The 13275-nt window shown below is 42.9% G+C and overlaps 1 protein-coding gene across 3 annotated transcripts in view; it reads right to left on the bottom strand.

Annotated features, from left to right (window-relative positions):
• Positions 1-10433: 10433 nt before the first annotated feature.
• GABRA3 (gamma-aminobutyric acid type A receptor subunit alpha3) overlaps positions 10434-13275 on the bottom strand; it is a 252191-nt gene continuing 249349 nt past the window's right edge. For all 3 annotated transcript variants that reach the window (XM_067023166.1, XM_067023165.1, XM_059049636.2), the window contains exon 10: positions 10434-12736. In XM_067023166.1, the coding sequence (XP_066879267.1) occupies positions 12401-12736 (336 nt within the window). In that variant the 3' untranslated portion in view covers positions 10434-12400. The remainder of the gene's footprint in view (positions 12737-13275) is intronic.

Raw genomic sequence — 13275 nt, 5'->3', positions numbered from 1 at the left:
AATCTTTCATATTATTTTTCTGTTCTCTATTTCATTTATTTTGCTCTAATCTTTATTATTTCCTTTCTTCTGCTAACTTTGATTCAGTTTGTTCTTTTTTCTAATTCCTTAAGTCATGGAGTTAAGTTGTTTACTTGGGATATTTCTTGCTTCTTAATGTGTTTATTGTTATGAACTTCCCTCTTTGAATTACTTTTGCTGGATCTCATAGGTTTCAGTATGTTGTGTCACCTTTTTGTTTGTCTCAAAATACTTTTAAATTTATCCTTTAATTTCTTAGTTGATCTTGGTTGTTCAGGAGATTATTGTTTAATTCCTACAGATTCATGAATTTTTCAGTTTTTCTCTGTTATTGACTATAGTTTCATACCATTGTGGTCAGAGAAGATACTTGCTATGATTTCAATGTTCTTGAATTTGCTAAGACTTGTTTTGTGGCTTAAAATATGGTTTATCCTAGAAAATGTTCCATGTGCCCCTGAGAAGAATATGTATTCTGTTGTTGTCAGATAGAATGTTCTCTCTCTCTTTAGATAGATAGATAGATAGATAGATAGATAGATTGATTGATTGATTTTAGGTCTATTTGGTCTACAGTGTTGTTCAAATCTACTGTTTCCTTATGGATTCCCTCTCTGGATGATCTCTCCATTGTTGAGAGTGTGATATTAGAGTCCCTGACTATTATTATATTACTGTTTATTTCTCTTTCTTTCTCTGTTTGTATTTGCTTTATATATTTAGGTGCTCCAATGTTGAGTGCATAGATATTTGTAGATGTTATATCTTTTTGATGGGTTGACCCCTTTACTATTATACAATGACTTTTTGTCTCTTTTAGCTATTTTTAGTTTAAAGTCTATTTTTGTTTGACATAAATATACCTACCTGCTCCTTTTTTTTTTTTGTTACAACTTACTTGAAATGTCTTTTTCAATTCCTTCACCCTCAGTCTATGTGTGTTTTTAAGGTTAAAATGAGTCGTTTGTAGGCAACATATTGTTGTATCTTTTTTTTTTTTATACATTCGGCCATTCTATATTTTTTGTTTGGAGAATTTAATCCACTTACATTAAAAGTAATTATTGATAAGTAAGGATGTACTATTGCCATCTTAATAGTTGTTAATAATTAGTTAACAATTGATTAACTGGTTTATTTGTAGACCCACTGTTCCTTGTTCCTTATCCCTCTATCTTTTTTTGTGTTTTGATGTCTTGACTTCTTTATCATGTTCTTTTGTGTAATTACTACAGGTTTTTCCTTTGTGGTTATCATGAGACTTACATAAAATATCTTAAAATTATAACACCCTATTTTAAACTAATAACAAATTAACTTTGATAGAATGCTTAAGCTTTTACTTCTCCTCCCCCTCTCATTTAGATTATTGCTGTTACAACTTACATATTTCTTATACTGTGTAAACAATAACAGATTGTTATAGTCATGGTTAATTTTTTACTACATTTGTTTTTTAACTTTTAAACTAGAGTTGTAGTAAACTATGCACCGCCATTACCATATTATAGAATCTAACTTTGACTATACCAGTGCCATTGAGTTTTACACTGCCTTCTTTTGTTTTTATGATGTTGATTAGCATCCATTAATTTCCACCCAAAGAACTCCTTTTAGCGTTTTTTTGTAAAGCAAGTCTAATGGTGATGAATTCACTCAACTTTTCTTTGTTCAGGAAAGTCTTTATCTCTCCTTCATTTCTGAAGGAAAGTTTCACCAGGTATAGTATTCTGGTTGACAGTTTGTTTTTTTCCTCTCAATATTTTGAATATGCCATCCCATTCTCTTCTGGCCTGAAAAGTTTCTGTTGAGAAATCTGCTGATATTATTATGGAGCTTCCCTTGTATATAACTTCTCTGTTTTCTCTTGCTACTTTAAAAATTATTTCTTTGTCTTTGTCTTTTGACAATTAACTTATAATGTGTCTCAGAATGGCCCTATTTGGGTTCAACCTATTTGGGGGTCCCTTGGGGTCTTGTATCTGGATGTCTATTTCTCTCCTCAGATTCAGGAAGTTTCAGCTGTTATTGCTTTAAATATACTTTCTGTCCCTTTCTCTTTCTCTTCTCCTCCTGGAATTCCCATACTACTATATTGTTTCTTTTCATTGTGTTCTATAAGTGTCACAGTGTTTCTTCACTCTTTCTCATTCTTTTTGTTCTTTCTCCTCTGACAGGATAATTTGAAGTGTCCTAACTTCCAGGTCACTGATTCTTTCTTCTGCATGGTTGAGCCTGTTTTCAAAACTCTAGAATTCTTCAGTTTAGTTATTGTATTTTTCAGCTCTAGGATTTCTGTTTGTTTTTGGTTTCTATTTCTTCATCAAACTTATTGTTTTGTTCATGAATTGTTTTTCTAATTTCATTTCGTTGCCTGTCTGTTCTTTTAGTTCATTAAACTTGTGTTCTTGTAGTTCATTAAACTTCTTTAAAGGGATTATTCTGAATTCTTTGTCTGACACTTCATAGACCTCCATTTCTTTAGGGCCAGTTATTAGAGCTTATTAGTTTACTTTGATGCTGTCATAGTTACCTGATTTTTTGTGATTCTTGATTCCTTATGTTGCTATCTGTGCATTTGAGTAAGTGGTCTCATCTTCCAGACTTTGCAGATTCACTTTGGAAGACATAGTTCTTCATGAGTCAGCTCAGTTTGTGTTTCTGAACGCATCTGCTGGTAACATCCTTGGGCAGGTGGGGCCTGTCTGTTTTTGGATGAGGCAACTGTTTGAGCTCTGAGATTAGGGATAGAGAGTTGTGCCACTAGATGAGAACACCTGAATAGGAGTGCTGGCTTGGTTCCCTGCCCAAGTGAGTCTGTAGAATGGGTTGTTGCCTGTTGTTGCCTGGATTCTCTGGTCAGGCTTTCTAGAATTTGGGACACAGAACTATACTCAGTAGTAGATGAGGCTGTGAATTGGCTTCCCTGACCCAGCAGGTCAGCAGGATAGGACCCAGGGCCTGTTCAGGTCATTATTTGGGAACCCAAATCAGGCAAGGATGGGGACTGAATATCCTGGTCAGGCAAGGACACTGATTTTTCTCTTCAAACAGGGAAAGCCACAGACTGTGCTCTCAGTGCAAGTGCCGCTATACACAGGGTTGCTGGATGGGCTATGCATCAGAACTTCCCATGTGCTCTGATTAGGTTCCTTGGTCAGTCAGGCTGAAGGCTGTATTCAGCAATAAGTGGGACTAAAAATTAGTTTCGCTTCGTGGGTGCAGTGGGAGAAGCATCTCCAAGGCCACCAAGGCTCTCTGTGGTCTTAAGCTGACTCATGCCCTAAGTTTCTTGACTGAACAGGAGCACTGGCTTTGCTCTGGATCAATCAGCTTTGCCCACCCTCCTCTCAGCTAGAGCATTGCTTTGTTACACTGTTACACAGCCTTCAGGTATTCTCACCATCCTTTCCTATCAGATGGGGATGGGGACCGCTCTCCTGCCTGAGTGTGGGCAAACCCAGCTCCAGGGCTGACAAAACTCCTCATTTTAGGACCCAAATACAGCAGACCTGCACCCCACTGAGTTCCCTGTTCAGACTACACCACCAGCTCGTTTCTGCAGATGAGCAAAGTCACTGGTTGGGACTACTTGGTCTCTGCAGGTAGGAATTTAGTTTGCCAAGATCTGCGTACTGGTTTTTGGAAGTCCCTCCCCACTTCTCTGTCACAATCATATTTCAAGTGTTTGAGCCCCACAGATTCCACTGCAATCTCTGTGGGGAAAAAAAACAGATTAGGGGCTCCTACAAAGCAACCCACAAGTTGGGGCATGCTGGAGGTCACGTCTGGGCTCTCTCTTCTCAGTGAAGAAACTATAGGCTCATGGAGGATCTCTCTGCATGGTGCTACATTGGGGGAGGGGGATACAGTCAGCATGTAGTCACTCCTTTTACCTTTCTAATGCAGTCTGTCTTGGCCTCTGTGATGCAGAGATTGGGGTCACCCTCACTGCTATGTTCTAGGATTCTCTCAGTGGTGTCTTCTCCATAAATAGTTTTTAGTTGCTTTTCTTGCAGGGAGGGGGGCAAAGACAAGAATGAAATCTATGTTGCCATCTTGGTGACTTCACTCTCAGTAACAGTGTTTGGATTAGAAGATTTATTCCCTACATATGAGTGGCAATTAAAGATTCCAACAATCTTCCACGGGCAGTAGCTCATTTAATCCCAGTGTTCCCTGGAATAGTTTTCTTATTATATTTATGTTATATAGAGCTTAAGTGACTTGCCCAAGGTCATGCAGGTAAGACAGTGGTATAACACAGATTAGAACTCAGTATTCTTGCCTCCCAGTTCCTATGTCTTTTTACCATTCACATTTGTTCTAACCACTAGCAGCTTTCCCCACAGCCATGTTGGTATCTCATTCTTCTCATGCATTTGGATGGGGACCAGTCCCAATCAAAGCCGCTCACATGGCCACATATTAATACTTGTAAGAGGAGATGACCATCTTCCCAAGGTTCAGGACATGGTGCATCTGTCATCATAGCTCTTTCAAGGGGATTGTAGTGTGGACACGACCAAAAATCAAAGTGCCGAGAACAGATTCCCACCTGAAATACCACTGACTAGAGCACCAGCCTTGGGCACCATTTCCTATTGACTTTATTTATTTATTTATTTATTTATTTAACATCTTTATTGGAGTATAACTGTTTTACAATAGTGTGTTAGTTTCTCCTTTACAACAAAGTGAATCAGTTATACATATACATATGTTCCCATATCTCTTCCCTCTTGCATCACCCTCTCTCCCACCCTCCCTATCCCACCCTTCTAGGTGGTCACAAAGCACAGAGGTGATCTCCCTGTGCTATGCGGCAGCTTCCCACTAGCTATCTAATTTACATTTGGTAGTGTATATATTGGAGGAGGCCTGCTAGTGCCACAGAAACCTGGAAAAGTTGGTTGTAGATCATCATAGGAGACTGACTCAGCATGAATGTGGCTGGAGGAGATTAGACAGTTTCAGGGTCAGTAGCATCTTTTCGTCACATCAGTATGGAGAGAATGTGGTGAGTAATAACACCTTGGATTTATCTGGCTAATACTGTTTCTACTAGGAGCTCACTAGCTCTCTGTCAAGAAAGGTTCATTAAACTTTCATTGTTCTCCTCCCATTAAGAGGCAAGGAAAGGACTGGTATGATTCCAGGCTAGATATGTATTTCAAGAAGGGACCAGCTTAAAGTGTATAAAGATCATAGAGCCCTTACCAAACATGACACCTGCGGGCATAAAACTCCATCAGCTAGAATGCAGAGTCCTAACCCCCCATGAAGGCTGCACCACAGTTGTCCTGAGACTATGATAAATCTGAGTGGCCTACAACAGGACCTAGCAGTGTTAATACTATCCTTCATGGACTTATGTTCATGTCATGTGACCCCTTCATGATCTGAGAAAGGGTCTGTAGGTTTTGCAATAGTGTAAATGAATGTCCTTGCTGTGCAGCAAGACTGGAGTGTGGCTACAAGGATGGGAACCTCTAAGACTCTGAGTCTTTAGGAAGTTGGTCTAGAACAGAGCCATCAAGCCTAGGGGCCAACAAGTAGCTATTCCCCAAGCAGCTCACATGTGTTGTTATTACCTTTCTTTGTCTATAAAAGCCAACTTTCTGGGATCACAAGTTAGCAAGATGATGGCATGCAACCAGGTCCTCAGGTAGATGATCGGTTATGGCCCCCCACAACCAGCTCCTGGGTCCAGAACCACTATACTCACCATCCAGCCTAATGAGTAAGATGCCTGGAAAGTTAGGACAAATAAATTTGGCCATATACCCTATTATGGTCTCTCTCACTTCTGGGTCTTTGTACATTCATGTTGAATGCCCTTCTCCTCTTTGCCTGACAAATTTTGAATCATCCTTTAAAGTCCAGCTCACAAGTTATTTTATTCCGTATTTTCTGAGTTTAGACTATGGTGTTGACCCTATACAGTGGTGTAAATGGGCAGCTCTTCCTCACAGAGCTTAGTGTAGTGGGAGATTGCAATGAAATGTGAACGTTGGGATAGTGAGAGCAATACAGAGTAGAGTGGAAGCAAGCACACTGCTTTGTTATCATGGAGGACAAGGCATAAGAGACATGACCTTTCAGGTGAGAACTGAAGGATGAGTAGGAGTCAGCCAGGTCAAGGCAGGAAGAGAAGAAACATTCTAGACTGAGGAAACACCCTGCATAAAGGTCCTAAAACATATTAGTACTTGACGTGCAGCTGATATGGCTGATGCATTGTGAATGAGGTAGGCATTATGGTAACAGGAGGCTGAGCAGGACTTTTAAGGCCTGGGTTGGAGTTTGGATTTTATTTTAGGTGCAGCAGGGTGCCATTGAAATGTATTAAACAAGCAAGTGACATGATCTGGTTTACAGTTTAAAGTGGTAGCTATATAGTGATCCAGGTGAGAGATCATGATGGAGGGTTAGACTGGAGTTGTAGTGGTGGAAGCGAAGAGGAGGAGGTACAATATGGGATCTAAATTAGAGGCTGAGTGCACAAGATTGTCAGATGTGCTGGATATGGGGATGAGAGAGAGGTGTCAGTAATTCCTCCTAAATTTTTGACTTGAGCATCTGGGTGAATGATGCTTTTATTTATTGGTAAAGGAATGCCCAAGGAAAAAACTGTGTGTGTTGAGGAGTTAAGAGTGCTGCTTTTAACAGGTTAAATTTGAAGTGATAGAACTAGGCTAGAGATATTGATTTGGCAGTCATCAGCATAAAGTAGATATGGTGGTTTGCAGGCATGTCTGCAAAATTTTTGACACTCCTCCTATTAAGAGATGAGGTCTGTGCCCAACTTCTTGAATCAGGCCTGGCCTTAGTGTCTCTGATGTAACCAACAGAATGCAGCTACTTCCCATGTTAGGTCAGTAAAAGCCATGCAGCTTCCACCTGGTTCTCTTAGAACACTTGTTCTCCAGAGGTCCCTTCTGGAGATGCTCCCTCTCAGGACCCAGCTGCCATGCTGTGAAACGCCGTAAGGAAAGGCCATATATAGATGCTCTAGTCAACAGTCCCAGTTGAACCTGTCCTCTCAGCATCACAGCCCAGCTTCCAGACATGTGAGTGAAGGACAAAACCCCCTAGACTGGCATGCAAAACGCCCTCGTCTTCTCAGTTTAGGACCCAACATTTTCCCTCTTGAATAGGACTAGAGCTGGGTGACTGATATGCCTTCATCTCACCACAGAATCCCCTGTTACATGGAGCTTGAAAGTAGATCCTCCATCCTCATATGTTCCAGTCAATTGAGTCACCCCCACTTATTTGAGTATTCCTATCTGAGGTCCCAGGCATCATGGAGTAGAGACAAGCCATCCTTTATTTGCCCTGTCCACATTCCTGGCCCATGGGAATAATAAATGGTCGTTGTTTATGCTATTACATTTGGGGCCGATTTGTTACATAACAAAAGATGCTTGAAATATGTGGTTACTGAGGCTATCAGGACAGATGAGATCATTCCCGGAGAGTGTGTAGAGTGAGAAGAAACAGAAAGGTAGCGGGGAGAAAAATCAAGGCTATCAGGAGACTGGTGTCATGGAAACCAAAGAAGCAAGTCATTGTCAACAGTGTCAAATGCTGCTGACGGGTCAAGTAACATAACTAGAAAATGCCTTTAGGTTTTAGTAACCAGAACAGTGGTGACTCAGCAAAAGCGGCTTCACTGAGAGCAGATAACAAATGTAGAATTCTTTTAGGAGAGAGGGGCTGGCCTCACATGGAAGGAAGGCCACCCTTTGCCTGTCACAGAAGGGAAGGGACGGATGGTGTGTGCACATCCTATGAGCTCTGTTGAAGCTTAAGGAGTTCCCTTCTCAGAGTCTCTGTCCTCCACTAAGCGGAACCTTTGGAGGGAAAAAACAAAGGGGAAGGTGTTTTTCGTTCCCAAACTGTACTCTTAGTTTACTTAGGGATCCCCTGCCTGGTACCAGCACCTGCTCAGTCTTCTCAATTTAGGACCCAACTTTGCCCATGCTGGGACTGGCGCTGGGCCACCAATGGTCCTGTTCATCATCACACAAGACCCTCTGCCACATGAAGCTCAGGCCAAGGATAAGGGTGGGGGTGGTAGTGGTAAGGAGGTCACTACTAGGCCTGAGAGTTTGGCCCCTGCATTCCAAAGTTTAGCCTCTTAGCTTCCTTATTTGGTGTTTAATCAAATTCTTTTGAAGCTGCCAATCCATCTGAATCGCGTGACAGGCAAGCAGAGGTTGGGGTTTGTGTTTTCTGGGTGGGCTGGTGTGCGGGGCCCAGGATCTGGTGACACTTGGGGCAAAATGGACCACCGGGGCAGATGCTGGACAGGGTACTCTTTCGTTGACTTGGCTCTCATCAGAACCCCATTTTACTAATAGGGAAAGTCTCATCTCAGGTGAGGGACCTGCCTGATAGCACATAGCAACTGATACGGAATTGAGCCCAGACTAAAATTCAGGTGTTCGTTCTTCTCAATGTTTTCCTCATAATATCAAATTGTTGGAGCTGAGGCAAAAGAAAGGTAGACAAGGCCCAGGCGCTCTCTGATGGAAAAGGCCGGGGGGTCCAGAGGGTAGCTTGCCTAGTCAACAAGGGCAGGTGCCTTTAGCCTCACCCCAGTGGGTGGTCACGTGATTTTTTCCAGGTGAAAGGGAGCTTGTGTAATTAGACGCTATGGAGACTAGAGATCACTGCCTCTAATTCTAGGCCCCTTCGACAGAATTTTCCCCAACGCTTTCTTCCTCTTCCATTTCCCTTCTCATTCATTCCATCTCCTGCTAGACCTCTTGGAAGGAGTTCCAGAGGGCCTCCTTCCCAAGCTCAGTCTGAGAAGCCCTCTGAAGAGTGTCATAACACAGATGCATCCTGGGGCTCGGTCATGCCTGGCTCTCCTTGCAGTACTTTATACTTTAGCGTGAGGAACTAGTAGCTCATTACATGAACACCTCAGATTTAAAAGTTCATAGGAGCAAACAATTATTAAGTAGGAGAAAAGCTATTTTAAAAGACTTAAAACGGAGCACATTTATTAGCACTTGGATGCCCTTAGAGCTGCTTTAGAATGTTGCATATTGCATGTATTTGCTTCCATTAGTCTCCATTGAGCATGGTTTAGCTAGTCTCCTTTCCAACACCACCCTGACGAAACCCTCCCCCACATGTAGCTCTGATCTAGGTTAGCATTCATTTATTCACAAATACTGAGTGCCTACACTGTGTTAGACATTCTGCCAGCAGCCTCCAGAACTGCTAGGGATATGTCTCTGGAGCTCTAAATACCATAAAATAATTAAGTCCGCATTATTGGTCCCAGTTTGGGGTAGGGTTTCAAACTCTAGGGGAGCTCAGCAACAGAAGTACAGAAGTACAGCTTTCCCCTAAAACTAGGGGAATAGTTTTCAGAGGCAAAGTGGTTTTGGAAGTTTCTCAAGGAAACAACACTTAACTAGGAGTATCAGGCAATTTTGCTATGGAGGCGGCCTCTCATGGTTGTTTTGGTGGTAGGATTGAATTGGTCAGTGATTATGAAATTGCTGCAGCATCAGGGCATCCATCAGATGACCATGTGGCTGGAACATGCACCGTGGGTCAAATTGTTCAAGTGGCTGATCTTTTTTGTTTTCTTTGTTTGTTTGTTTTTTGTGGTATGCGGGCCTCTCACTGTTGTGGCCTCTCCCGTTGCGGAGCACAGGCTCCGGACGCGCAGGCTCAGCGGCCACGGCTCACGGGCCCAGCCGCTCCGCGGCACGTGGGATCCTCCCGGACCGGGGCACGAACCCGCGTCCCCTGCATCGGCAGGCGGATTCTCAACCACTGCGCCACCAGGGAAGCCCAGTCCCTGATCTTATTTCAGACAAGAAAACCTTTTATATAATTCAAAATGCTCTCCCAAGGAGATCTTCCCCATCCCTTAGAAGCGCAGTGATTTCCTCAAGCACGTCTCATAAGATTACTTCCCAGATTTTTCTTCAACTCTGTAACAGATAAGGGTCATCATCCATTTCCAACACATGGACTAACCAACTAGACACTCTCCCTCTGCCTAGTAACTATTCCCTAAGGGGACTATTGCCTAAGGGAAATAATAATCAATGGAAAGGAACAAAAGCCTTTAGAATTGCCAAGAAAATAACGTTCTCTATTTCCTGGGAGTGGGTGAATTTAGTGGAGGAAGCCATACAAGTGTTTCCTTCTCCGTCTTATTGGGTAATGAGACCCCCGAGTCAATCAAAGCTGTTTTCACATGGGTTCCATTCTGGATTACTGTAATAGGTCTCTTGCTCTTGGGATACCTTTTTTCCAGCATATTCCAATGGTGTTAAGAAGTAAGGATGGCATGAGAATAGGAGTGAAAGCCAAACACAGAGTACTGCCTGTGTTAGGCAAAGAGTGACCAAAAAGAGTTCTCTAGCCCGAGGGAGTACAATTCGGAAAGAGTTTAATAAACAGCCGCTAAACATTGCACCAAAGCATTTGGAAACACAACTTGTACAGAGAGGCAAAGGTCGGGCTTCCATTCTAAATTCCTTAAGATGATCAGTAACAGGACAATCATTAACAGTCCCACACACCCCACCCCCCCAGCCCACCCCCCCATCCCCACATATCCACGACACTACACTCTTCTAGTCATGAATTTACATACAGACACAGTCTTAGGCATAATAGGACTGGCATGCATTATCCCAGCAAATGACAAGGAAGCGGGGGATGGGGGAAGGATATGGGTGAAAAGGCAACCAGCAGCTAATGATAGACCCCTTAGGAGCATTGATTAGGGAGTAGGCAGGGAGAATCTCCTCTTGGTGCTCTCTGTGGCGTTCTTTAGGGGTTCTAGGATACTTTGGACTAGTGGCTGGGGCTGCCATCTTAATTTCATTTCCTTGAGCCATGACTATTAGAAGTGGTCTCCTTGGGTGACACACTGTGACTTTCTAAAATTCTTTGTGGTGTCCAACCAAACTGCATTCAGGACGCAGCATGCCTGTTGAGATTGTGCTGATTCTGAGATCAAGGTGGACCTGGATTCTCAGTCCTGTCTTCATTTTGGCCTTTGGAAAGGAGCACGTGATATCTCCCTATTACGGACACTTGTAGGCAAGTCATTTAAACATATGAAACTGAGTTTATCTACCTTATAAATATTTTACAATTATGACTGTCCCTTTCACTCATATTAAGAACAAATGAGATCGAATCCCCTAAATAATATATTATCAAACTGATAATAAGGTTAATAATTTAGTTGACTCAAAAGTGAACTAAACTCCGATTCATCCCTCTTCAAATTGGCATCAACAGAGGACCAGAGGTCCCTGACACAGTAGGAGCAAAGTTCTTGGGCTTGGCCTACGGTTTGGAGTGTGAAGGGTATGGAAGGAAGAATTTGACTTTCACCTGCCAGTAGCCCTCTTTTTTGAGCCAGATTTCAAGCCTCAACTACCATCCAGTCCAAATCGCTTACTCCATCCAGTATTTGACTAGCTGCTTTGGCAGGGAGGTGACTTTCCTATCTCTCTAATGTTTTTAAAAATTTAGGCATTTGATCTCGAATTTGTTCTATATGTCCCTTTTTAGTATAAATTTTAAAAATTACTTGATCCTTTTCCTAACGAGTTTGCAGGCAGTAGTGATGAGTCCAAGCTAAGCAGTGTCCAGCTGGCTGCAATGGGTTCAAAGGGCTTGAGAGAAAAGGGCTTTCTGGAGGAGAGATATACCAAAGAGGGTACTATTTTCCTGAGGGGCTAGACATGGAAGGTCATCAGCCATCTTGGTGCCAGGCTGGCCCAGTTGGTTCTATATGTTTTGGCCATACATGGTAGACAGTGGTAAGCCTCAACTGTCCACACTAACCTCCAAGCCAATAAAGGGGTTGTGGGCCACGCTTTTGTTATCAGTACTTATGCCTAGTGGGCCCTGCTGTGGGCAGGGGAGATGGCAGGCAGGACCACCTGGGACCCAGCCTGGCTCCCTAGTGAGTCAGAATCATCTGATCTGGACCAGTCAACAATCATCCTTAGTCTGGACCTTTCAAATAGCCAAGGTTCTCACCACAGGCCATAGAGTCTCCTGTTCTTTCTTTAGTGGGCAGAGTGCAATAAAATACATGCTGTGCCCTCGGCTGAGGGAGACTGGCAGATTAAGATGAGCAACTGGACAAATGGCAGTGTTTGGCTCCAATGAGGATATACTCAGCAATGGGGACAAGTAATTTTTTCTGTTGTTGTTGTTTCTTCATTGAGATTCGTAAATATTAATTGAGAGTCATGGCTTGGTAAGAAGGTTTAAAAAAAAAAGAATCCTGAAACACATGAAGGGGAGCCCTGGGGTTTGGGTGCATGGACACTTCCTAGGGTATACAGTGCTCTGGTTGCGGCACCACCAATATCTACTGTTTGCGGATCATGCCCTTGATAGCTGACTCCCGGTTGACATATGTGGCCCAATAGACCAGATTGAAAATGGCAAAGAGCACAGGAAAAATGATGCGGGAAATTTTGTCAACCTTGCTGACACTGTTGTAGGTCTTGGTCTCAGTTGGGATATCCTGCACGTAGGTGGTCTTGGGTGAAGCAATGATTGTCGGGGTTGAGGAGGCACTAGGAGCTGCGCCCTTGGAGATGGTGGAGAACTCAGTGTCCTTGGCCAGGTTGATGGGATAGGTGGTCCCCACGATGTTGAAGGTGGTGCTGGTTTTCTTTGTCGGGACTGCTGGTGTTTTCTTCTAGGGGCCAGAAAAAGCAGGGGAGAAGGGGGGAACAAGACAAAAGCTAATTAATCCGTTATACAGAACACCTTCAGAGGCCATGGGGAGGAGGAGCCGTGAGGGAAGTTAGGAAAGAGGGCCTATGAAGCCAATAGCACTGAGTAGCCAGGTTTGTGTCTGGGGATAATTGAAGATGAGTTTGGAAACAGAAAATCTGCAGCATTCTGGTTTACTAGCTATGTGGCTTTGGCCAAGTCACTTCTCTTAGAGCTTTAGTTTCTTCATCTGTGAAATGAGGATCAAAATATTTGTCAGGGTTGTTGAGATGGTCAGATGAAAAAATGGTGGTAGAAATAAGTGGAACACTGTGAAATCTTGGTCACATGTAGGGTCCTGTACAATAATGGGATTTGATTCTCACAGTAAGCATATGAGGTAAGTGTGTGAGATTACTCCCATTTGACAGATGAGAAAACTCAGCTTCAGACTGAGTGGCAGAGCCTACCCTAGCCACCTGGGCTCTCAACTTTTATCCAGGGCTGCACTGTACTGCTTTC

Source organism: Kogia breviceps, chromosome X (genome assembly GCF_026419965.1).
Source record: "Kogia breviceps isolate mKogBre1 chromosome X, mKogBre1 haplotype 1, whole genome shotgun sequence".
In the NCBI taxonomy this organism is placed as follows: Eukaryota; Metazoa; Chordata; class Mammalia; order Artiodactyla; family Physeteridae; genus Kogia; species Kogia breviceps.
The sequence above is the reverse complement of the archived record's forward strand: the minus strand, read 5'-3'. Positions and strand labels throughout refer to the sequence as shown.